At 37.7% G+C, this 26729-nt stretch overlaps 1 pseudogene and 6 gene segments (V, D, J or C); 4 read left to right on the forward strand and 3 right to left on the reverse strand.

Moving 5' to 3' along the window:
• Positions 1–648: 648 nt before the first annotated feature.
• On the reverse strand, positions 649–1443 carry LOC127634592 (immunoglobulin kappa variable 4-1-like). The segment is given in 2 exon segments: positions 649–1235; positions 1363–1443. Coding segments are annotated over 2 exon segments (381 nt in total).
• A 516-nt stretch (positions 1444–1959) lies between these two features.
• Positions 1960–26729, forward strand: part of LOC127634596 (immunoglobulin kappa constant-like) — an 82302-nt gene continuing 57532 nt past the window's right edge. Inside the window, exon 1 of the C gene segment in view lies at positions 1960–1974.
• On the forward strand, positions 2801–3200 carry LOC127634598 (immunoglobulin kappa constant-like). The segment is given in 1 exon segment: positions 2801–3200. A coding segment is annotated over 1 exon segment (243 nt).
• LOC127634595 (Ig kappa chain V region 3381-like) lies at positions 8137–9158 on the reverse strand. The segment is given in 2 exon segments: positions 8137–8955; positions 9082–9158. Coding segments are annotated over 2 exon segments (363 nt in total).
• Positions 9649–26729, forward strand: part of LOC127634599 (immunoglobulin kappa constant-like) — a 49247-nt gene continuing 32166 nt past the window's right edge. Inside the window, exon 1 of the C gene segment in view lies at positions 9649–9695.
• On the reverse strand, positions 23962–24938 carry LOC127634591 (immunoglobulin kappa variable 4-1-like). The segment is given in 2 exon segments: positions 23962–24639; positions 24765–24938. Coding segments are annotated over 2 exon segments (387 nt in total).
• On the forward strand, positions 24850–26622 carry LOC127634572 (Ig lambda chain C region-like; annotated as a pseudogene).

The raw sequence follows: 26729 nt of genomic DNA on the forward strand, positions 1-26729 counted from the left end.
GCCCGTCTCACTGAAATAAGACACAAGAGTTTAGAGACAGTCCTCACCAGGTGATGCTCTTACCACTTCCTCTCTCCACAATGACAGACACACGACCACGTCCCCCTCCACATACAGATTACTGAGAGACTTCAGTTTGTGTCTTTCCATGGAGAGAGGAAGAAGTGTTTGACTGTGAACTGAATTGTAGTTCTTTGACATTGAGTGAAATTGTGCTGTGTGACTGAGTGTATTGAAGGAAAGTGTGTGATTGTGTGTTAAAAAGAAGAAGAATAGAAAGAAAGAGGGAGGGAGACTCTTCTTTATTCTGTTGGACGTGTTTTTCCATTTTCAGAAATGAGGAGTCGAGTGTCTTGAAGAAGAATTGTCTCTCTATTAGAGTTAGTTTTGATATCTGTGCTCTCGACTCTCCTCAAGTCTTGTCTTAAAAACACTCGTGAAAAATCACTTTATCAACACACACACTCCATCAAACAAGAGACTCCAGCACTAGATGAATCTATTTGAATACCTGAACAACATGTATGTGACATCACCTCTCACTTTATATGAGTCTGTCCAATTGAGGGGTGAAACAAGTCAAATGTTTAAAGGGATGAATTACATTCAAATATGACATCTGTGAAAACAAATGTTTTATGTTTGCATGATGCTGTATTCACATGGATAGGTGTCAGTAAAGTTTAAGACTAGTGTCATATCAGCCAGTAAAACATCAACCAAAAATGACTGAATTGACCTTTATAATAAAATGTGTCGTCCAGTTTCATATGTAGTGTTGAGTGTGAAATATCAAAATCTAAAACTTTGTGTCCATGTCAATTTATAATGAAACATTCAGAGAAACTGTTTCTGTATCAGTAGTTCCTCTTTCACTGAAGGAGGTTTTTGTACGACTCTTTATCACTGTGTGAACCATCGAATGCTTCCAGGCCAGTGAAAACTCTGACAGTAATAATGTCCTGCATCTTCAGTCTGGACTCCACTGATGGTCAGAGTGAAATCACTATTAGATCCACTGCCACTGAATCTAGATGGAGTTCCAGTCTGGAGGGTGCTTGCCAAATATATGAGGAGTTTAGGAGCTTCTTCAGGTTTCTGTAAGTACCAGCTCAAGTAGTGTCCATTACCGTCCCGGTAGACATCACTGCTGGTTTTACAGTTTATTTGAACTTGTTGTCCTGGTTGAGCTGTTATTGAGGGACTCTGAGTGACCGTGATCTGTCCATTACACTCTGAAACACAAAATAAAATAAACAGAACTTTTCAAAAGAGCTTTTTCACACTTGAAATAATAATAAAAAAACTTTATACAGTTAAATTGAGTTTATATTAGTGAAATGCACTGAAACAGATTCTCACCAGCAATGAAAAGCAGTAGAGAGCAGATAATGAGAGCGTGTGCTGTCATCTTTACTGTGAATGAGTGAGAACTGAAGGAACAGTGATGTTGGTTTGACAGTCCTGACTAACAGACAGTCTGATATTGTGCTTTAATCAGAGGGGCGGGACATTCAAAACTGTTTCCTCTCAGCAGAAAATGTGAGCGTTACAGGAGAACAGCAGAAATAAGAAACAATTACATGTCAAATTACATTCATACATTTCAATCTTTATCTTTTAGTTATTAATTACAATTGGTTGAAATTCGAATGATTTTTGTTCATTGTGGAAATCTCATGAGCATTCAGTAGATCAAACTAAATCAAATGTGTTATAGAGGAGTTATTACATTGTAATAAACATGTTGTATATAATTCTGAATGTAATATGTATGTTTTTATTGTATTTTTGAAACAGTAGTTGATGACAATATGAACTGAATCATGTTTGAATGTGTGTTGTGTAAAGATGTGTTTGTGATCATGTGTTTAAAGTGCAGTTAGTGAAGCTCAGAGGTTTTTGTGCAGCTGTTCTATTAGTTTGTATCACTGTGGTGGACTTTCGGCAGCTGCACCAGACTGGATGTTGGCAGTAAGTAAATCATCAAATCATCATTTTAATGTTTTATGTGTTTTTATAATGTGGAATGTGTCAGTTTTATGTTGAATTGACACACATATGAGTTCAGTGATTTCTCTCACTTTTTTGATTTATATTTCATTATTTATTAATAATATCTGATTAGACAGATTGAATAATTTGGCTGTTTTTCCAGAAATGAAGGTGAACTTTAAAGACACTTAATTTACACTTTGTCAGCACATGTGAATTTGTTGCTGGTACAGAAGTGAGATGTTATTCAGTTTTTGGAGATGTTAAATGACTCTGTGTTTAAATGACGAACATTATCAAGAGTTCATAAAAATGCTCCTTCAATATGAAATGTTTCTTAATGTAATATGTAACATATAAAGTTTTACTGGAGGAATTCTTTCACCAAATGAACTGTTAAAAGTTCATCATTGTACAGAATTTTCTTTTCTATTCTCTTGAGGTTGGGCAATGTCTTTTCATAGTTATTTCTGAATGTAGAAAGAGAAATTTATGAAGGAAAATATTCTTGAACTTTTGTGTAAGTCAAACTGCAAACATATAAAGATATGTGAACTTTATTCATCATTTCATCATTTTGGTCATTCAGAGTCTTTGGGGAAATAAATTGTTCTTTATATGATTGAACAGATCAACATGAAGAAACAAACTTGCAGTTTAATGTTGAAAGTTTTCAATGATATCTTTAAAGATCTTCTAAATATATAATTGACTAATGTAATTGATTTCGTTTCAATCTGGAGAAAGAAATCTTTTCTTCTTTTGAAGTTGTCTATTGTGTATTTGTCAGGCATCACTAGTCCTAAAGTGAGCGTCCTGCCGCCCTCCAGTGAAGAGATTTCCACAAAGAACACAGCAACACTGATGTGTGTGGCCAACAAGGGCTTCCCCTCAGACTGGAGCCTGAGCTGGAAGGTGGACGGGAGCAGCAGGTCTGAGAAGAGCAGTGCTGGGGTCCTGGAGAAGGGCGGTCTGTACAGCTGGAGCAGCAGTCTGACTCTCTCTCAGGACGAGTGGATGAAGGCGGTCACAGTGAGCTGTGAGGCCAAACAGAAAGAGCAGCTGTCAGTCACTGGAGAAGTGAGGAGAGATCAGTGTTCTGAGTAGATCCTCTGGATTCTCTTCTGCTCTTCTCACTCATGTCTCACATGGAGACTAACAGTGACTTCTATTCACACAAGTATATGTGTGCTTTTGTCTTTCAGATTTCTATTGTCAAAATTCAATAAACTAATAAAATATTACATTATTTGAAGTTTCCTGTCTTTGTTTAAAAGTTGATTTATTGATATTATTTGTGTCATTAGTTAGATCAGGACTTTCTCTCACATTTATATCTAATTTATAAATAATCTTCACTCAATGAAGCATGAAAACACCTGCAGAGACATTATGAAACAAGATCATGAAGTCAAATTAGGGAACTCAAACATATGGTGTTCTCAGGAAATGTCACTAATTAAGAGGTTTTAAATGTAATCATGCAGGAATCACATCAGACTGAGAACATTAGTAAAATTAATTATATTTTGCATTTGCATACAATAATTAAATATTATATGATCTTTTCTGCATAAATATTTCAGGTGACAAACATGCACGATTCATTTTTTGCACTCAACAGCAGTGCAAAATATGAAAAGACAATGCAGAAAAGCAGAGCGCATGTGGCGGAAGACAAAACTTGTAGTCCATTATAACATCTACAAAGACAGCATCCATGCTTTTAATGTGGAACTAGGCAAAGCTAGACAGACTTTCTTCTCGAATATTATAAACAGCAACTTAAACAACACACACACGCACTCTTTTTGCGACTGTAGAGAGACTGACAAACCCCCCAAGCCAGATTCCCAGTGAAATGCTCTCAGACAGTAAGTGCAGTGAGTTTGCTTCTTTCTTCTTTGGAAAAATCAATAATATCAGAAAGATGATCAGCACATCCTTTTGAGGCAAGGCAAGTTTATTTCTATAGCACATTTCATACACAATGGTTATTCAAAGTGCTTTACATAGAAGAGATTAAAATAAGAATAAAAAAATAAGAATAATTGAAACAGTTTAGAATATAAAATAAAATACAGTGCAAACAGTCGGACACACAGTGGCACAGTGCTCATTCAGTAAATGCACAGCTAAACAGATGTGTTTTGAGTCTGGATTTGAATGTGACTACTGTAGGAGCACATCTGATCTCTTCTGGAAGCTGGTTCCAGCTGCGGCGGCATAATAGCTAAAAGCAGACTCTCCTTGCTTAGAGTGAACCCTTGATATTTCTAGCTGATGTGATCCTAATGATCTGAGTGATCTGTTGGGTTTATATTCAGTGAGCATATCTGCAATATATTGAGGTCCTAGCCCATTGAGTGATTTATATACCAGTAATAATACTTTAAAATCAATCCTAAATGTAACTGGGAGCCAGTGTAAAGACCTGGGGACTGGTGTGATATGTTCATATTTTCTGGTTCTGCTCAGAATCCTGGCAGCAGCGTTCTGTATGAGCTGCAACTGTCTTATGGTCTTTTTGGGAAGGCCAGTGAGGAGTCCATTACAATAATCCACCCTGCTGGTGATGAAAGCATGCACAAGTTTCTCCAGGTCTTGACTGGAAACAAAGCATCTAATTCTTGCAATATTTTTCAGATGATAGTATGCTGATATAGTTATTGCTTTGACATGACTACTGAAACTAAGGTCTGACTCTAGAGACACACCAAGATTCCTGACTTGATTTTTAGTTGTTTGACCCCTAAGCGTCAAGGTATGCATTCACCTTGAGAACGTCATCTTTGTTTCCAAACACAATGACTTCAGTTTTGTCTTTGTTTAACTGAAGAAAGTTTTGGCACATCCAACTGTTAACTTCATCAATGCATTGGCACAGGGAGTCAATGGGGCTGTAATCGTTAGGTGATAGGGCTAAGTAGACCTGTGTGTCGTCTGCATAGCTGTGGTAAGCAATTTGGTTCTTTCTCATTATTTGGCTCATTGGGAGCATATACAGGTTGAACAGGAGTGGCGCAAGAATTGAGCCTTGAGGGACTTCGCATGTCATGGACGTCCACTCAGACTTATGGTCTCCTATACTCACATAATAACCTCTCCCTTCTAAGTATGACCTGAACCATTTTAGGACCATCCCAGAAATCCCCACCCAGTTTTCCAGCCTGTCAAGAAGTATGTTGTGATCGACAGTGTCAAATGCAGCACTGAGGTCGAGTAGTACCAGTACTGATAATTTGCCTGTATCAGTATTTAAGCTGAATATCGTTTATTATCTTTATGAGCGCTGTCTCTGTGCTGTGATGCGATCGGAAACCAGATTGAAAATTGTCAAAGTATCCGTTTGAGTTCAAGAATTTGTTCAGCTGATTGAAGACAACTTTTTCAATGATCTTGCCTATGAAAGGAAGATTTGAGATCGGTCTATAGTTGCTTAATATGGTCTTATCCAGATTGCTCTTTCTCTTACTGAGAGGTTCTCTCAGTATTAAGTAAGCTAGCTTACGCTACGGGAAAGATTCATCTTTTCTGAGATATTGAAGCCAAAATATTATCCTTAATTTTGTATCATTTGTCAACGCAGTGCAGCAACTGCAGACCTTGAGCGGGCTAGCTAGCGAGCTCATTGGTTGCTCTGCAGCAACTGCTGCAGCCTATAGATGAACTTGCGTGAACTCACGCCCAATGAGAGGCGCCAGCGCTCACTGTCCCAAAGCCCGCCAGAATGGGCGTGGCTAGGGTGCATATAAGCGCAGTTCAGTAGGCTGGAACCCTGGTTTTCATTGAATGAAGCGAAAATCGCCAGTGGCGCGAAGCACGGCCAGCTACGCAATACTCGTTCCCTCATCTAGAGAGAACCGAGGTTACGTAGGTAACCGAGACGTTCTCTTACGAGAGGTTCTCTCGTATTGCGTAAGCTAGCTTACGCTTCGGGAACCCATTGTCAACGCCGTGCGCGCCAAGCATCCACTGCATGAGCCCCAGGGGGGTGGGGGGACCCGGGGGAGCCCTTGTGAGTGGGGAAATAATATTTGGCCGGCAAGAGTGCGGTTCAGTGTGTGTGTGATACATAAGCACATAGTGGGAAGGGAAAAACAGAGCGGCGGTGCCGGTCTGTGTGGAATGTGTCCCATTAGTGCAGCTCACCAGGGGAGCTGTAGCGTATTAAACCACTAGTAGTTTTGCCTGCAGAGCGGGCACTTCCAGATTCTCTGAGAAGCACAGATGTGGAGATGCTGGAGAGAGGGATAACGTGTCTGGTGAGAGGGGCTGTTGCTCTGGTGCTATCGGAGGCTCTAATATGCTGTCCTGGTTTCCCTGGGTGTTTTCCAGAAAGTCGTCCTTGGGTGCTGAATCTTGGAGCAGTTCTAATATGTCACAGTCTGTCTGTGGTGAGCTTTGTGGGCAGGGCTCAGCTGAGATTGTGTCCATGAGCAGAAATTGTTGTGGCTGAGTGGTGTTATCATTGTCCTTGTGTGATTTGTCAACCGCATGTCCATTCAGGTGCTGAAGTGAAGTCCTGTGGTCATTCATACTGTGTCCAGGTGTGTGTGTGCCATTCAGATTGAGTGGATTGGCACACACTGCAGAAGGATGATTGAGGGAGAAGTAGATATTGTCCTTTAGCTATCTTGAACCAAGTTTGTTTGGGTGGTGACAGTTGCCTCTGACTCCAGAACAGATTGTAGTTGTCAATGAAGTTCACTCCTTTTTATATTGCAGGTTTTTTGCAGGCATGTATTAAGCCCAAGCAACCGTGAAAACCTGTTTGTTCCTCTTGCTGGAAGTGGTCCACTGATGAATGTTTGAACTTTCAGTCTTTTAAGTGTTTCAAAAAGTTCATTGAAATCCTTCTTAAGGAGTTCTTAAGATATGTCATGTTTATATGTGTTTTTGTTCATGTTTTGATTTCAAGTCCTTTATTTTGAGAAGTCTAGTTCCCGTTTCCCTTGTCATGTGATTTCATGTTTCCCTCCATGTGTCTTGTTTTCATTGGTTTATTGTCTGATCAGTTCTGTTTAATCATTGATTTATGTGTCCCCATGTCATGTATTTAAGCCCTCATGTTTACTATTGTCCTTTGTCTAGTATTGATGTTTGTTTGTGTAGCACATTTCTAGTTCATGTTCAAGTTTAAGTTTAGAGTTTTATTCATGTTTATAGTTTGGGTTTTTGGTTTCATGTTTATTTAAATAAACTGCACTTGGGTTCTTCATTCCTTCATCATCATCTTCGTCCTTGTCTTTACAGCTACAAAACGTTACACATGTAAAGAAAAGTGATTACTTCAAACTACAATCTCGCATAGTCAGACCGATATCCACACTTTGTTTTAGCCCTGTTCCAGCACTGGAGAGTCGAATATTATATACACTCTCAAAGTTTGTAGTAAAACAATCATAACTGTGTCATTTTAATTATGTTTCCTCATCTGTCAGCATGATGCCGGTGAATCACGTTCAGTCTCTTTGTACATTACGTCATTGTTTTGGCCGATGCTCGCGTCCCTATGGAGTGTGTGCACGAGCACGAGCAACAGGTCGCTGCTGCAGTTCACTGAACGGCCACAAGTGTCATTAATAACAAGTGTTTCTGAATCTTACATACTGAACCTTTAAATACATTTTCTACTAACTCATTACTGCTCAAAACAACACTGTAGTCAAAATGTGTGAACCCAGCATATTCTTTTTCTAACTAAACAACATCAAAAAAACATCAAAACAACTAATACAACCCAACTATTCAACATCAATACTACTTTACTTTGTCTCTCTCTGCTGGTGTTGTTTGAGATGTTCAAGCCACTAATGAGCTTCATTATGAGGTTAATTAGTGGAGGCAGATGATACAGATTACTGAGAGACTTCAGTTTGTGTCTTTCCATGGAGAGAGGAAGAAGTGTTTGACTGTGAACTGAATTGTAGTTCTTTGACATTGAGTGAAATTGTGCTGTGTGACTGAGTGTATTGAAGGAAAGTGTGTGATTTTGTGTTAAAAAGAAGAAGAATAGAAAGAAAGAGGGAGGAGACTCTTCTTTATTCTGTTGGATGTGTTTTTCCATTTTCAGAAATGAGGAGTCGAGTGTCTTGAAGAAGAATTGTCTCTCTATTAGAGTTAGTTTTGATATCTGTGCTCTCGACTCTCCTCAAGTCTTGTCTTAAAAACACTCGTGAAAAATCACTTTATCAACACACACACTCCATCAAACAAGAGACTCCAGCACTAGATGAATCTATTTGAATACCTGAACAACATGTATGTGACATCACCTCTCACTTTATATGAGTCTGTCCAATTGAGGGGGTGAAACAAGTCAAATGTTTAAAGTGATGAATTACATTCAAATATGACATCTGTGAAAACAAATGTTTTATGTTTGCATGATGCTGTATTCACATGGATAGGTGTCAGTAAAGTTTAAGACTAGTGTCATATCAGCCAGTAAAACATCAACCAAAAATGACTGAATTGACCTTTATAATAAAATGTGTCGTCCAGTTTCATATGTAGTGTTGAGTGTGAAATATCAAAATCTAAAACTTTGTGTCCATGTCAATTTATAATGAAACATTCAGAGAAACTGTTTCTGTATCAGTAGTTCCTCTTTCACTGAAGGAGGTTTTTGTACGACTCTTTATCACTGTGTGAACACACCACCACTGTGATAACTCTGACAGTAATAATGTCCTGCATCTTCAGTCTGGACTCCACTGATGGTCAGAGTGAAATCACTATTAGATCCACTGCCACTGAATCTAGATGAAGTTCCAGACTGAAGGGTGTTGGTTCGATATATGAGGAGTTTAGGAGCTTCTCCAGGTTTCTGTAAGTACCAGGCTAAAAAATCACCATTATACACTCCACTGCTGGTTTTACAGTTTATTTGAACTTGTTGTCCTGGTTGAGCTGTTATTGAGGGAATCTGAGTGACCGTGATCTGTCCATTACACTCTGAAACAGAAAATAAAATAAAATATTATTTCACAAGAGCTTTTTGACACTTGAAATAACAATAAAAAAACTTTCTACAGTTAAATTGAGTTTATATTAGTGAAATGCACTGAAACAGATTCTCACCAGCAATGAAAAGCAGTAGAGAGCAGATAATGAGAGCGTGTGCTGTCATCTTTACTGTGAATGAGTGAGAACTGAAGGAACAGTGATGTTGGTTTGACAGTCCTGACTAACAGACAGTCTGATATTGTGCTTTAATCAGAGGGGCGGACATTCAAAACTGTTTCCTCTCAGCAGAAAATGTGAGCGTTACAGGAGAACAGCAGAAATAAGAAACAATTACATGTCAAATTACATTCAGTACATTTCAATCTTTATCTTTTAGTTATTAATTACAATTGGATGAAATTCGAATGATTTTTGTTCATTGTGGAAATCTCATGAGCATTCAGTAGATCAAACTAAATCAAATGTGTTATAGAGGAGTTATTACATTGTAATAAACATGTTGTATATAATTATGAATGTAATATGAATGTTTTTATTGTATTTTTGAAACAGTAGTTGATGACAATATGAAATGAATCATGTTTGAATGTGTGTTGTGTAAAGATGTGTTTGTGATCATGTGTTTAAAGTGCAGTTAGTGAAGCGCTCAGAGGTTTTTGTGCAGCTGTTCTATTAGTTTGTATCACTGTGGTGGACTTTCGGCAGCGGCACCAGACTGGATGTTGGCAGTAAGTAAATCATCAAATCATCATTTTAATGTTTTATGTGTTTTTATAATGTGGAATGTGTCAGTTTTATGTTGAATTGACACACATATGAGTTCAGTGATTTCTCTCACTTTTTTGATTTATATTTCATTATTTATTAATAATATCTGATTAGACAGATTAAATAATTTGGCTGTTTTTCCAGAAATGAAGGTGAACTTTAAAGACACTTAATTTACACTTTGTCAGCACATGTGAATTTGTTGCTGGTACAGAAGTGAGATGTTATTCAGTTTTTGGAGATGTTAAATGACTCTGTGTTTAAATGACGAACATTATCAAGAGTTCATAAAAATGCTCCTTCAATATGAAATGTTTCTTAATGTAATATGTAACATATAAAGTTTTACTGGAGGAATTCTTTCACCAAATGAACTGTTAAAAGTTCATCATTGTACAGAATTTTCTTTTCTATTCTCTTGAGGTTGGGCAATGTCTTTTCATAGTTATTTCTGAATGTAGAAAGAGAAATTTATGAAGGAAAATATTCTTCAACTTTTGTGTAAGTCAAACTGCAAACATATAAAGATATGTGAACTTTATTCATCATTTCATCATTTTGGTCATTCAGAGTCTTTGGGGAAATAAATTGTTCTTTATATGATTGAACAGATCAACATGAAGAAACAAACTTGCAGTTTAATGTTGAAAGTTTTCAATGATATCTTTAAAGATCTTCAAAATATATAATTGACTAATGTAATTGATTTAGTTTCAATCTGGAGAAAGAAATCTTTTCTTCTTTTGAAGTTGTCTATTGTGTATTTGTCAGGCATCACTCGTCCTAAAGTGAGTGTCCTGCCGCCCTCCAGTGAAGAGATTTCCACAAAGAACACAGCAACACTGATGTGTGTGGCCAACAAGGGCTTCCCCTCAGACTGGAGCCTGAGCTGGAAGGTGGACGGGAGCAGCAGGTCTGAGAAGAGCAGTGCTGGGGTCCTGGAGAAGGGCGGTCTGTACAGCTGGAGCAGCAGTCTGACTCTCTCTCAGGACGAGTGGATGAAGGCGGTCACAGTGAGCTGTGAGGCCAAACAGAAAGAGCAGCTGTCAGTCACTGGAGAAGTGAGGAGAGATCAGTGTTCTGAGTAGATCCTCTGGATTCTCTTCTGCTCTTCTCACTCATGTCTCACATGGAGACTAACAGTGACTTCTATTCACACAAGTATATGTGTGCTTTTGTCTTTCAGATTTCTCTTGTCAAAATTCAATAAACTAATAAAATATTACATTATTGAAGTTTCCTGTCTTTGTTTAAAAGTTGATTTATTGATATTATTTGTGTCATTAGTTAGATCAGGACATTATCTCACATTTTATAAATAATCTTCATTCAATGAAGCATGAAAACACCTGCAGAGACATTATGAAACAAGATCATGAAGTCAAATTAGGAAGTCAAACATATAGTACATATAATATAGTGAGTAAATGTAACAATATATTAAGAAGTTCTACTTACAGTCGTACAGTGGAGTCCAAAAGTCTGAGAACAATTGAGAAAAGTTTCTATTTTAAATAAAATGAGTTTTCAAATTGCATCATCTGCTTGAATATTTGTGGTGAATTAACCCTTTCCAGCCTGAGTCCAAAATTCAAAAATGCAATTCTGTGCCAGAATATGGTATTCATATCCAAATTCATATTATATTCATATTCATATCACATCACACACATGATATACATATATGTATTATTATTTAAGGCTAATTATCCTTTATCAATAAGATTTCACACAAATCTTCTCCGGCCTCCATACTTCATCAGACAACTCCATTTTAATTACAAGCTAGAGGAAAACATAGAGTGTGTGAAATAAACATAATTTTGTGGGCAATATAGAGCAGCAGACAGATTAGAAATATAATCTATTGTTTATATGTTATGACCATTCTAGTGATTAGTGGGAAAACTGAATAAAACAAACGTTTAGATTGTTAAAATACATTTCACAACTATCACTTTAAGGGCTCTTGTCAGATCTGGATGAATTTGTCAATAGAAGAGAGTTTTGAAACCAAGAGGTGGTGGCAACCCCCCAACACCCAACAGCCCCCAACCCCAGTGTTGAAGTGGGTTTCGTAAGGGCACCAAACAAGCTAGAAGCTACTGTATATTATTGAGGTATAAGTGTTGAACTGAGGGTGGATAGTTCAGTAAATCTAGCGGCAACACAGCAGCTTGAGTTTGAAACATCACTTCCGTCAGCTGTTAAATGGCTGAGCAGCTTCTGTGGAGTGAAAAACTTTAAATGTTCCAATTAGGACGATTCTGCACTTTAAAAACTGATACACTACACGGCTGAGAGCATACTACATTTTGTAAGTGCATAGTGTGTCATTTGGGACACAGCTTGAGTCAATTTTATTTTGTTTTCAATTCTTAACATTTTATTTTATTCTTGGTCTGTTCTACCTGATTTTAAACGGCACAAACACTCTCCTTTCGGTAGAATGCAGAATAAAAATCAGCTGGTGGCCGAATGGAAAAGAAACATCATGTCTGAGAGAAACTGTTACGACTGGTGTGGAAGCAGGACAAGACAGCCGAGAGGTGCTGGATCCAAACGCGGTTTTATTGTAAGGACAAAAATAAACAGACTCTGGAACAAAGAAAAGTCCACGATGGGAGAAACGAAACTAAACTAAACTAATACACCGGTGAACATGGGTTGACACAAACACGAATGACACAGCCGACAACGGCCAGGGAAGCAACAACATGAAGCGTGAACATTGAACGATCGACAAGGGAAAGGAAATCAAACAGGGTTTAAATACACGAGGTGATGGAACTAAGCGATAAGCAGGTGAAAACAATGAGTGAGTGCTGGCAGGTGGTGAGGGCAAGGAAAGATGGGAAGTGTAGTTTTCTTAGACAACGACTGGTGAAAACACGGGCCGGATCACAAGGAGCGTGACATGGAGTGTGGCGTGCTGAGTGAAACAGAAAACACGGGGCAGACAACAAGGGATCGTGACAGAAGCGAGTGACACGACTGCTCAGAAAAAACAGGCTGAAGCCGCTCTGAAAGAAAGAGATGAACACGACTGTCCAGCGGCTGCAAGAAGAACTGTTTGATATGAACTTAATGATCTTTGCTTTATAGGATTGTGTGAAGCGACTCTTTATCGAACATGTGAATCCAGAGATGTCCGTCTCTCATTTAACAAGTTTGTAGTCTACTAGTGAAAATGCTTAGATGCCCTTGCACGTTTAATAAAAAACAAAAACTACTATTACTGTTTTGTTCACATATAGCAGAAAGCGTTATCTTTCGGTGATGTTTAAACTTCTCAATCTGGGAAATTGCCAGAGCTGAATAACTGCTAATTCCCAATGTGTCCTATTCACACATGACCTCTAAACGAGAAATGTCATTCATATTCCAGAGGTTGTATGTATGAAAGTGACTCTTGACTGACTGGGCAGAGGAAGATGCCTTATCTTCCAGAAGCAGCCATTGTAACATGTGAATACAACAACCGTAGGGATAAAAGTATTAAGATATATCATAGTGACCGATGGTTCAGTGAAATAAACAGAGGAATCAGGACAAATTTATGTGTCAATTTCATCTGCTTAACATTTTACTGATGTTGTGAAATGAAGAAAACTTCATTATCACTTGGAAATTTGCAGGTTTCAGGCTCCCACTTTCAGATCAGAAGAAGTGCATCAGGAAGTGACATCACTCAGATGTGCAGTGGAGTCCAGACCTGATCAATCAATCTAATGTGAGAAATGAATGCTGAACATCTGAGTTGAAGTTTCTCACTTCTGACCTCGTTTCGGTCAATCACACGTCACGGTCACATGAACACATGCCAAATTCATAAACACATGCGCAGTCTTCCAGCTGCTAGCTAGCATTCTTCTTAGCACCCTCTTGTATATTTATTGTATATTGCATATACAGACATTTCCTGCAGTTAAAATACTCAAAAGTTTGTTTTTATTGTTAAACCCGCTCCGGATTATGCTTGGAGGTCGCGCCATCTTGGAAATGACGTCAAATGACGCTACTTGCTGACGTCGGTGTTGATACATTTTTCCCGAGTTCACAAGTCGAAACTGTGCCAAAGTGGAATCGAAGTATCGTAATTATTTAGTTCGAGCACATGAATGACCAGCGATGTCGTACTTACGAGTGGGAAACTTCGAATTCTAGATTATGCCTGAATGCCGAAGTTGGGACTTTGGAAGGAGCGTGTCGAGCAGGAAAGATGATGGAAATTAATGATTTTGCTAAATTATTTCAACTTCTGCACTTTATTACAAAATATTATTTAGTTGTATATGACAGTGAACTAGTGACTCACCATTTGTGTTTTGTTTTAAGCAAATTAACAAATTATTTGTTAGATATCATTCATTATCAACAAGTTGTGTATGAGTGATGTTTATTCACCAGTACAACAGAAAACAAGCTTTTGCCGCCGCTCATTGTGTATTTGTTGAGTTCAGCTTCTAATTTAGTTTCCCACTTTAATGCGTGTCATGTCGTACTAACGGATGCCCAACTCAGAGGAATGAGCGAGCTTCCCAGGTCCACTTGAAGGCAGCATTATTCAAGTCGGAAGTGGGAAAATCCCAAGATCCAAGTCGTCTGCAACACACCATAAAATGTTGAGTGTAAAAACATGCAATGGACAATAATGTAATGTTTTGTGTTAGAAGACATTTTCTCACTCTTTCTCCCCTCCTGTTGGTTTTGGGGATTTCACTAATTCACTAACGGGTTAATTTGGTGTGTGGGGAGATAATTAGTGAGCACAGGTGTTGCAGGTTACTGTGAGGCTTTTAAAAACTCTCAGTTTGTGGCTCTCCAGAATAGAAAAAAGGAGAGTTTGTGTGTGGATGTGAAATGATGCTGTGTGTTCTTGTGTGTTGAAGGAATGAGTGTGATATTGAAAAAGTGGGTAGAAAGGAAAAAGAACAGCAAAAGGGGAGAAACACTTTTTGAAAACTCAAATTTTCCCTTCAAACAGTATCTAATTTGTTCCAAATGTAAAGTAGAAGACATCTCTCCAAGCCATAACTTGACAGTAGGAGCCTCCTTTTTCTTCCAGAACAACAGGAGTAACTTCTTGGCTGTAATTAAACTAGATGCAAGCAGTTTGTGCTGTGCTCCTGACAATGGATCCATATGTTCAGAAAGTCCCAGAATGATGAGTGCCGGGTCCGGCTGCATTTGCACCCTAAACATTTCTGAAAGCACATCAAAAATTCCATTCCAATAACTCTGTATCTTGAAACAAAAAACAAAACTATGGGCTAAATCAGCATCTACTGAACTACATTTGTCACAAAGAGGCGAAACACTTTGGAAAATTCTATGCAGTTTCTTTTTTGAATAATGCAGTCTGTGAATGACCTTAAACTGAATAAGGCAGTGTCTGGAATAGAATGTTCATTAATATCTTTTAAACTCCTAGTTCTTTCTCCCAGTCCTCCTTAAGAAATCTTGTAGAGGGAGAGTTAAAGGACTGCAGCAAGTTTTATATAATCAATAATGACTTTTTACTTCCTTTACACTGATCAAGACATTTATCAATAATTGAGGGTGATGTAGTATCCAATGAAGATGTATGAGCACGTATATAATTCCTAATCTGCAGAAATCTAAAAAATGACTCTGTGGAAATTAAAATTTCTGTTGCAGTTGACTAAAAGATGCCAGAACCCCATCATAGAAAAGATCTCCTATAGTACGTATACCCAATTCTTCCCATTGCATAAAGGTCCCATCTAATCTTGATGGCGTAAATGATGGATTCCTATTAATAGGAGTTAGAAATGAAAGGGACTTTATCTTGAAATGTTCTTTTATCTGTTTCCAGATCCAACGTATATTTCCAATTATTATATTACTATTAAAGATAGAAGGATTCAGAGTTACAGCAGAGAGAATCACTGCTCCCGGATTATAGGGATAACACTGATCACAAATTATTTGGAGCCAAAAGATATAATATCTGTGGTAAAAATATAATTTTAATTGCGTTTATTCTGCCAAACAGAGAAATCGGAAGTGCTCTCCAGAATTGAATATTCGCTTGCAATTTGGAAATTAAAGGGGTACAGGGTTTCCCGCAGAAAATGTGTTAGTTAAGGCGGGGGGTGTATTTGGCACTTGTGCAATTCTACATATCCCTTTTCCTTAGTTCCGTGGTTCTCCAATTTTTTAGAGTTCCGTACCCCTCTTCCACTTAGACTGCAGTCACACCTTTTCAATTAAGGGACAATATTTGCTCCCTTTAATCAATTTTCCCATTTCATTTTTTACCTTTGTAATACCTTTAAAAAAATAAATAATGCCTTAAATAAAACAATGTTCAATAAATAGGCAATGTTAAAATCGTTTAATATTAATAAAAGTATTATATAAATATAAATATATATAAATAATATACTTTTATATAATAAAAAATATTATATAAAAGTATATTAAAATCGCCAGTAGGTGGCGGTAACTCATTGTCTTTATGTGTGAGTCATCGAGTCATTTATTGAATCTCACGATTCGTTCAAAGCCACAGATTTCATTGCAAAATAGAGCAATAAGCCTGACTATACGGTTTTAAATGTAGTAAATCACTTAATGTTACCCTTTTGTTTTTTAACTGTTGTATAAAATCAATGTCACATTTGAAATCGTGTGGATATTCGGGAAACATTGCATCAACATTAAAAACACTGCTGGGATATCAGCCTGCATTTTGTTCAGCACAAACAGCGCAAGCGTTCGTGACAGAACACAGGCCGACTGAATGACACTTCAATTTAAGTTGACAATCTCAAATGAAGATTGCTGAACTCCAGCTCGTCTGTGTTTTCAGATCATCCGCGCTTCTTGCGTTAGAGAGCGCGCAAGCATGATTGCCAGATACTATTGAAAAAGACCGGGTAGAAAACATGTTCTTTTAACAGAAAAGCTCTGATTTGGGGTTTAAATGATTGAATTCTGGCATTAAACTGAAACGTTCCCACTTCAGGCGACAAACTACGCTTGGCTACTATCTTGTTCTACAATTCACTTGCCTAGTAACCATAGTAACGGTGCAGACGCTTACGCTTTCTGCTATGACGTGGAGTGCGGGATGCACTCAACGTTGCATGAATTTTTAATTAGCCTGCATTAGTAACAGTTAATTTTGTTATGGTATGAACTTAATCCTAGTAAAGGCAAAAAATATATAATACCTTTGTAACGAAATCCAAGGCTTTTAAGGCCTTAATTTGAGATTATTTTTCAATGCTTTTAAGATCCTGCGGGTACCCTTGTTAATGTGTCTTGTTCCCTCACAATGACAGTAAATTAATTATTAGGCTACATTACATCAGTCACGTCACATAGTGGTCTATTTTCAGTTCAAAATGGCGAAAATAGACAAAAAGTTTATTAATTTGCCTGATTATTTTTGTGATTCGTTTAACATTTATGACCTAAAAAAACAGTCAAATAGCAAATGTTTAGTTTAGCAACTTACATCTTATCTCGCACTTGACCGACCGTAAACTGAAGCGCGTCGAGTCGCTCCTTTACTGTCGAGTCGCTCTGCTAAAATTCACGCTGTGAACATAAAGCCCGCCTACTTTGATTTGATTGGTCATCTCAAATATTCTGACATTGATGAGCAGTGACAGACCAATGAGGCCCAGATGAACACACACACACACACACACACACACGCTCGGCGCCACTGCGGAAGAACGCGCTGATAACAAGACTGAAGCGAACACGAAGGCTTATCACATATTAAAGATGGAAAGGGAGAAAACAGGACAGAGTAACACGGCGAATATCAGCTCATATATATTTTTTTGACGACGTAGTTAAGGCGGCAGGTGTGTGTTGCTTAGGCGACGCCTTAGTTTCAAAGTGCTGCGGAAACCCTGGGGTAAAGTTGGCCTTTAAGAGCGAGGAATATTTAATGGTAACAACAATTCCAAGATAAGTAAATTTTTCCATCGAAACTTTAAATGGAGAAGATTGTATCATGAGACAAATCTTTTAGTCCAATAGGCATAAGCTCACTTTTATTTAGGTTAATTTTAAACCCCGAAAAACTCCCGAAAACATTTATAGTGTCCAGAATAACCGGCACACACACATGGGGTTTGGTAATATATAGCAGAATATCATCTGCATATAAAGATATTTTATTGGCTGCATTTAAGGTGTTAAAGCCGTGAATAGAAGGGTCAGAACGAATGGATTGAGCAAGAGGTTCCACAGTCAACACCAATAAAACAGGAGAAAGGGGACAACCTTGCCTGGTCCCTCTTTGAAGATTAAAGGGACCAGACAAAGTATTATTGGTTAATACCTGTGCTGTAGGACTTTTATACAAAATCTTAATCCAATCTATAAATGTATCACCTATATCAAATTTTTCTAACACTGCGTAAAGATAGTGCCATTCCACTCGGTCAAAGGCTTTCTCAGCATCGAGAGAGATTATCACCAGATTGTCTTGAATAGTTTTGGGGTGGTGCATTATATTAAAAAGACGCCTAGTCTTATGTGAGACATTTCTGCCTGGAATAAAACCGTTCTGATCGGGATGAATTAGACCACTGATTAATCTACCAAGTCTATTTGCGAGTGTTTTTGACAGTATTTTCTGATCGACATTAAGAAGAGAAATCGGTCTGTATCCTTCAACCTCCTCTGTATTTTTACCTTTTTTGGGAGAACAGTTATGATTGCTTCATTGAATCTCAGTGGCAGTCCATTTACTGATGCCTCCTCAAATGTTCTGAGCAGGTAAGGGAGAGGGAATCACAACATTATATATAATTCAGAGGGCAAGCCATCTGGGCCTGGAGTTTTACCACTCTTTAAGGAATCTATTGTGCCTTTTAACTCTCCTAAAGATATATCCTTATTAAGGGAATCACGCTCATCCTGAGTAAGAGAGGGAAGGTTACATTTATTTAGAAACTTATCCATAGCCTGTAAGTCAATACAGGGGTCTGAGGAGTATAGAATTGAATAGAATTCCATAAAGCAGTTGTTTATATCCTTGGATGAAATACATTGTGCTCCATGCTTTGTCTTGATTTTATCACTTTCTAATTTACGTAACTGCCTCGCAAGCAATTTATGTGGCTTTTCTCCGAATTCAAAACATTTCTGTTTGATGAAGAGGAATGATTTACTTAATTTATATGAAACTATATTATTGTACTCATATCTTAACTGTAGAATTTATTTGTAAGTTTCTAATGAGGGATTTTGTGCATTTTCCTTATCTAATTGATGAATTTGTTTCCCTAACTCTAAAGGTTTTGCTTTATGCAGTTTATTTCTGGACCCCTGATATGAGATAACACATCCTCTTAAAAAGGCTTTCAGTGCATCCCAAAGTAGTCCTGGTGAAACTTCAGGGGTGTCATTTTTCTCCAAAAATATTTCCAATTGTGTAAGCATGAACTTGTAAAATTTAGGATCATTGACAAGGTGAGGATCCATTCTCCATACAGGACGTGAAGATTATTAAGGAGAAGTTCAAATGTGACAGGAGCATGATCTGAAATTAGTATATCATGGATCTTATTATTCAAGACATTGGAAATTAATTAGTTTTCTACCAGAAAGTAATCAATGCGTGTATATACATTATGAACTTGTGAGTGAAAGGTATAATCTCTCTCAGTGGGGTGAAAAAGTCTCCATATATCCACTAAATTAGAGTTATTAATAAATGCATTTAAAAAGTTCCTTGAATTACAGTGAGGGGCTCTTTTAGAAGATGACCTGTCCAAATACACATCTAGGGCACAATTAAAGTCCCCCCATGATGAGATTAGTTTGAGACATATTTGGGATAAGAGCCAACACTTTCTTGAAAAAATCTGGGTCGTCATAATTCGGGGCGTAGACATTCACTAAAGTAATGTATCTCACCAGACAAGATAATACACCGACCCTCTTTATCTGTTTTTAGGGTTTCAAGTTTAAATGTCACACCTTTTCATATTAGAATAGCTACCTCACGAGCTTTAACCGAGAAATTGGACTGAAATATATTTCCTATCCACCTGCATTTCAACTTATCCTTGGAATCCAGATTTAAGTGTGTTTCCTGCAAAAATATTACATCTGCAGCGAGTGATTTCAAGTGTGATAGTACTTTACTACTTTTAACAGGGTGATTTAGACCTTTCACATTCCATGAAGCAAAAACAAGCCCTTGTCTGTTACCTGATGTTACAGCATTACTCTGCATCATTAGGGACTTAATATATCGTTATCACCACACATATTAACACTTTGAAGTATCTTAAACAGGTCCCCTCCCACCAACTTAAATAACAACCTCGTCATCTGACCGACAATTAGAACCAGCGGCGAGACAAGGTAAACTGAAAATTAACAAATTAGAATCAGAACAGTGATGAGTGAAAAATGTCATTTCTAACATAAATATCTTATTCGTTGACCTTCAAACAATAATCAACACCGATCCACAGTAGAGAATTTCAGAAGAACATCTCAGAATATATAGAAAAATCAAAAGGAAAGAAAGGAACAGATACGTAACTGGTCGTGGTTATGGAAATTTTACACTTATCATAACAAAATAATTACACTCAAAGTGTTGTATTGTTGGCACTTAGGCCTATCTCAGATGCGTGACATCTTTAAAACAATCACCCGGATCCAAAGCAGTTTTCTGCGAACATGACGGCCTTATCTGGATCCGTGAAATAATGTTCCTTGCCATTGAATGAGATCCTTAATTTTGCTGGATACTGTAGACCGTACTTGACACCAAGTTTGTCCCTCAGCAGTTCCCTTGCTCGTATGAAAAGCGCGTGGCGTTTTACAATTGCTGGAGGGTAATCCGGGAATATGTTGATTCTTTGCCCCTTGAAAGTGACTTGCTGCATCTTGGCCGCCTTCTGCAAAATTTCTACCATTTCGTGAGTGTAGTGTAGCCAAAGAACGAAAGCCCGCGGTGGTTCATCATCCCGGGCCGATTTAGCAAAGCGATGAGCCACGATCAACAAGTGGCAGATCATCTAGCGATAAAGCCTCCATCAGAAGTTGCGCGGTAAAGTCTCTTGGGTTCATTCGGACTCGGCCCTTCCTTGACGTGTAGTATGCGGATGTTCTGTCTTCTACTACGTCCTTCAAGGTCAGTGCATTTGTCCGAAAGCTGCTCTACCACCTGCTTTAAATGTCCCACTTCTTGTTCAAGCTTGGTTACTGTATCCGATATTTTAAAGAGAGTGGATTCTGAAATCAGAAGGAACAGGACATAGTCGATAAAGGAACATATATAGAATAAAAACAGGACTGAACTGTAGATTCACCTTCATTTGGCTTGAAACGAGTTTGATCTACTTCATCTGTTTGATTCAGGACAGATGGACCGGGGATCTCTTCCACAGGAAACTGACTTTCATCATCATTTTTCCTCCAGTGACTTTATTACAATACAACACAAGTCAACTTATCTTCTGTTTTACTGTATAGTCGGAAATATATCAATCTCACGTAAACTGAAATCAATTAACTTGAGCTCTGAGCTGCATGAACACTTTTATATAATGCAGCAAAAGATTCTGGATGAAAGTATTAATGGAGATCTGTGGTGGACACCGTTGTGGAGACATTGTTTACAGCATCAGCTTGTGTCAATTTCTCATCTAGTTGACCTCTGTGGTTCTTCATAAATGCCTTTTTTAAGGTCTGATATGGTTCTGGTTTCTCCAAATTCATGTACTGATCTGGTTCCTCAAACCACTCGTATAGTTCTGTGATAATGGAGCTTGTATAAAAGACTTTTTCATTAGCAGCATCTGGTTCACTGTACGGTGTGTGTGTGTGTGTGGCTATACATATAAAACTTATATAAAAACAATAGGTGTCTATGGTATGTCCCCATTTAGATTGTTATTTATTTAAGTTCGATGTTATTTATGTTGTGAGTTTGCATCTGAACAATCGAACATTTTGTCTTTGTCTGATGTTACAGGTCTCTGGAGATTCAAATGACACAATTAGATATGAGAGTGAGCTGCATCAATATATGAAACGGTCAAATTGTTACGGGTCAACATGATGAATGAGGTCAAAGGTCAGAAGCAGGGACTAAAAACTAAATGTTCTTCATTCTGTGTGTGCGTGAGTGTGTGTGTGTGTGTGTGAGAGTGTGTGTGTGAGTGTTATTTCAGTGATGCAGCAGTTTCCTTCAGGATTAAAGCATGTTTCATTACACAAAAATAATAATGAAGTTTCTGATCAACAAACATTTGTGACAAAGAAAATGTACTACTTAAAGTGTCTGCTAACAGAGAAAATTAGATGTATTTGATCAAGAAAGTCTTTTGGCGAAGATTTACACATTTAATATGTTTTTTAATGTTAATAGTTGAACAGATGCATTTACTGGTAAAACTAAATGAATCCTCTTGTGGTTTGAACATGGTCACTGGAGACAGATCTGATCTATTCTGAGAGAAACACAATCATTCCACACTGACAATGCAAATGTGATTCTCACACTCTCAGATTCACTGTTTGATTGGTTAAATGATCTGAACTGGAACACACCAGTTTCACTTCTGCTCTATTGAGTTGTACATTTACTTTTACATTTACATTTATTCATTTGGCAGACGCTTTTATCCAAAGCGACTTACAAAAGAGGAAGAACATCAGCGAATCATCTTAGGGAGACAGTGATACAAAAAGTGCCATATTACAAAGTTTCACTATCATCATAATAGTATACAAAACAGATTTAAGTGCAACAAGAAATGTAAATATATATATATATATATATATTTTTTTTTTTTTTTTTTTATTGACCGGTTAAGTGCTTTTGGAAAAGATGTGTTTTTAGCCGTTTTTTGAAGATAGAGAGTGAGTTAGCTTCACGGATTGAGTTGGGAAGGTCATTCCACCAACGTGGTATGATGAAACTGAAAGTCCGGGAAAGTGTTTTGGTGCCTCTTTGTTTTGGTACGACAAGGCGACGTTCCTTAGCCGACCGCAGGCTTCTGGTGGGAACGTAGCTCTGCATAAATGTTTTTAGGTATGCTGGAGCAGACCCAGTGACTGTTTTATATGCCAGCATCAGGGCCTTGAATTTAAAACGTGCATGAACCGGCAGCCAGTGGAGAGAGACAAAGAGTGGTGTAACATGTGCTCTCTTAGGTTCATTAAAGACCAGACGTGCTGCTGCATTCTGGATCATTTGGAGAGGTCTAATAGCACATGCAGGAAGGCCTGCAATGAGAGCGTTACAGTAGTCCAGTCTAGTTATGACAAGGGACTGAACGAGCAGTTGTGTGGCATGTACAGAGAGGAAGGGTCTTATCTTCCTGATATTGTAGAGTGTAAATCTACAAGATCTTGCGGTCTTTGAAATGTGGTCTGTGAAATTTAGCTCATCATCAATGGTTACCCCTAGATTTCTGACCGTTTTGGAAGGCGAAACTGTAGTTGGACCCAGCTGCACGGTGATGTTGTGTTCAACAGCCGGGTTGGCTGGAAAGACAAGGAGTTCGGTCTTGGCAGGGTTGAGTTGAAGGTGGTGTTCCTTCATCCAGGCTGAGATGTCTGCCAGACAGGCAGCGATTCGAACGGTCACTGTGGTGTCGTTGGGCTGGAAAGACAAGTAGAGTTGCGTGTCATCAGCGTAGCAGTGGTAAGAGAAACCATGTGACTGGATGATGGGTCCCAGTGATGATGTACGCCAGTAAGGAAGTTATTTAAGTGACATCTTCATACAGTTTATGAAACTAATGGACCGCACCAGCTCATCTGCAACACGAGATGAAGACTTTTCTCTGCACTGCTACTGTAGGTACAACAGGTTGAATTTTTGATGGAGCAGCTGTTGTGGCATCTGATCAGAGTGTGGTCTGTTCCAAGATCAATAACTCAATCAATGAAGTAAAAAAGGCAGCAGTCACCAATGTAAATTGTATGGAGAAGATGCAATGAATGTGAATGGTGACTGAGGCTGACAATCTTTTTTGTCGTCAACTTAATATTATTATTATTCCATAGATTATGTAAAAATGTACTCTCAAATTCACAAAAGTTTGTGTGCTATGTGTTTTTTTTTTTTACACTCGTGAAAAATCACTTTATCAACACACACACTCCATCAAACAAGAGACTCCAGCACTAGATGAATCTATTTGAATACCTGAACAACATGTATGTGACATCACCTCTCACTTTATATGAGTCTGTCCAATTGAGGGGGTGAAACAAGTCAAATGTTTAAAGTGATGAATTACATTCAAATATGACATCTGTGAAAACAAATGTTTTATGTTTGCATGATGCTGTATTCACATGGATAGGTGTCAGTAAAGTTTAAGACTAGTGTCATATCAGCCAGTAAAACATCAACCAAAAATGACTGAATTGACCTTTATAATAAAATGTGTCGTCCAGTTTCATATGTAGTGTTGAGTGTGAAATATCAAAATCTAAAACTTTGTGTCCATATCAATTTATAATGAAACATTCAGAGAAACTGTTTCTGTATCAGTAGTTCCTCTTTCACTGAAGGAGGTTTTTGTACGACTCTTTATCACTGTGTGAACACCCATTTACTGTTGATGCTGTGTAAACTCTGACAGTAATAATGTCCTTCATCTTCAGTCTGGACTCCACTGATGGTCAGAGTGAAATCACTATTAGATCCACTGCCACTGAATCTAGATGGAGTTCCAGTCTGGAGGTTGTTGGTTCGATATATGAGGAGTTTAGGAGCTTCTCCAGGTTTCTGTAAGTACCAGTACAAGTAGTGTCCATAACTACTGTGATAGAAGACATCTCTGCTGGTTTTACAGTTTATTTGAACTTGTTGTCCTGGTTGAGCTGCTGTTATTGAGGGACTCTGAGTGACCGTGATCTGTCCATTACACTCTGAAACACAAAATAAAATAAAAAATTATTGCACAAAAGCTTTTTGACACTTGAAATAACAATAAAAAACTTCATACAGTTAAATTGAGTTTATATTAGTGAAATGCACTGAAACAGATTCTCACCAGCAATGAAAAGCAGTAGAGAGCAGATAATGAGAGCGTGTGCTGTCATCTTTACTGTGAATGAGTGAGAACTGAAGGAACAGTGATGTTGGTTTGACAGTCCTGACTAACAGACAGTCTGATATTGTGCTTTAATCAGAGGGGCGGGACATTCAAAACTGTTTCCTCTCAGCAGAAAATGTGAGCGTTACAGGAGAACAGCAGAAATAAGAAACAATTACATGTAAAATTACATTCATACATTTCAATCTTTATCTTTTAGTTATTAATTACAATTGCTTGAAATTCTAATGATTTTTGTTCATTGTGGAAATCTCATGAGCATTCAGTAGATCAAACTAAATCAAATGTGTTATAGAGGAGTTATTACATTGTAATAAACATGTTGTATATAATTATGAATGTAATATGTATGTTTTTATTGTATTTTTGAAACAGTAGTTGATGACAATATGAAATGAATCATGTTTGAATGTGTGTTGTGTAAAGATGTGTTTGTGATCATGTGTTTAAAGTGCAGTTAGTGAAGGCTCAGAGGTTTTTGTGCAGCTGTTCTATTAGTTTGTATCACTGTGGTGGACTTTCGGCAGCGGCACCAGACTGGATGTTGGCAGTAAGTAAATCATCAAATCATCATTTTAATGTTTTATGTGTTTTTATAATGTGGAATGTGTCAGTTTTATGTTGAACTGACACACATATGAGTTCAGTGATTTCTCTCACTTTTTTGATTTATATTTCATTATTTATTAATAATATCTGATTAGATTGAATAATTTGGCTGTTTTTCCAGAAATGAAGGTGAACTTTAAAGACACTTAATTTACACTTTGTCAGCACATGTGAATTTGTTGCTGGTACAGAAGTGAGATGTTATTCAGTTTTTGGAGATGTTAAATGACTCTGTGTTTAAATGACGAACATTATCAAGAGTTCATAAAAATGCTCCTTCAATATGAAATGTTTCTTAATGTAATATGTAACATATAAAGTTTTACTGGAGGAATTCTTTCACCAAATGAACTGTTAAAAGTTCATCATTGTACAGAATTTTCTTTTCTATTCTCTTGAGGTTGGGCAATGTCTTTTCATAGTTATTTCTGAATGTAGAAAGAGAAATATATGAAGGAAAATATTCTTGAACTTTTGTGTAAGTCAAACTGCAAACATATAAAGATATGTGAACTTTATTCATCATTTCATCATTTTGGTCATTCAGAGTCTTTGGGGAAATAAATTGTTCTTTATATGATTGAACAGATCAACATGAAGAAACAAACTTGCAGTTTAATGTTGAAAGTTTTCAATGATATCTTTAAAGATCTTCAAAATCTATAATTGACTAATGTAATTGATTTAGTTTCAATCTGGAGAAAGAAATCTTTTCTTCTTTTGAAGTTGTCTATTGTGTATTTGTCAGGCATCACTGGTCCTAAAGTGAGCGTCCTGCCGCCCTCCAGTGAAGAGATTTCCACAAAGAACACAGCAACACTGATGTGTGTGGCCAACAAGGGCTTCCCTCAGACTGGAGCCTGAGCTGGAAGGTGGACGGGAGCAGCAGGTCTGAGAAGAGCAGTGCTGGGGTCCTGGAGAAGGGCGGTCTGTACAGCTGGAGCAGCAGTCTGACTCTCTCTCAGGACGAGTGGATGAAGGCGGTCACAGTGAGCTGTGAGGCCAAACAGAAAGAGCAGCTGTCAGTCACTGGAGAAGTGAGGAGAGATCAGTGTTCTGAGTAGATCCTCTGGATTCTCTTCTGCTCTTCTCACTCATGTCTCACATGGAGACTAACAGTGACTTCTATTCACACAAGTATATGTGTGCTTTTGTCTTTCAGATTTCTCAAAATTCAATAAACTAATAAAATATTACATTATTTGAAGTTGCCTGTCTTTGTTTAAAAGCTGATTTATTGATATTATTTGTGTCATTAGTTAGATCAGGACTTTATCTCACATTTTATAAATA

This window comes from Xyrauchen texanus, chromosome 41, assembly GCF_025860055.1.
Source record: "Xyrauchen texanus isolate HMW12.3.18 chromosome 41, RBS_HiC_50CHRs, whole genome shotgun sequence".
In the NCBI taxonomy this organism is placed as follows: domain Eukaryota; kingdom Metazoa; phylum Chordata; class Actinopteri; order Cypriniformes; family Catostomidae; genus Xyrauchen; species Xyrauchen texanus.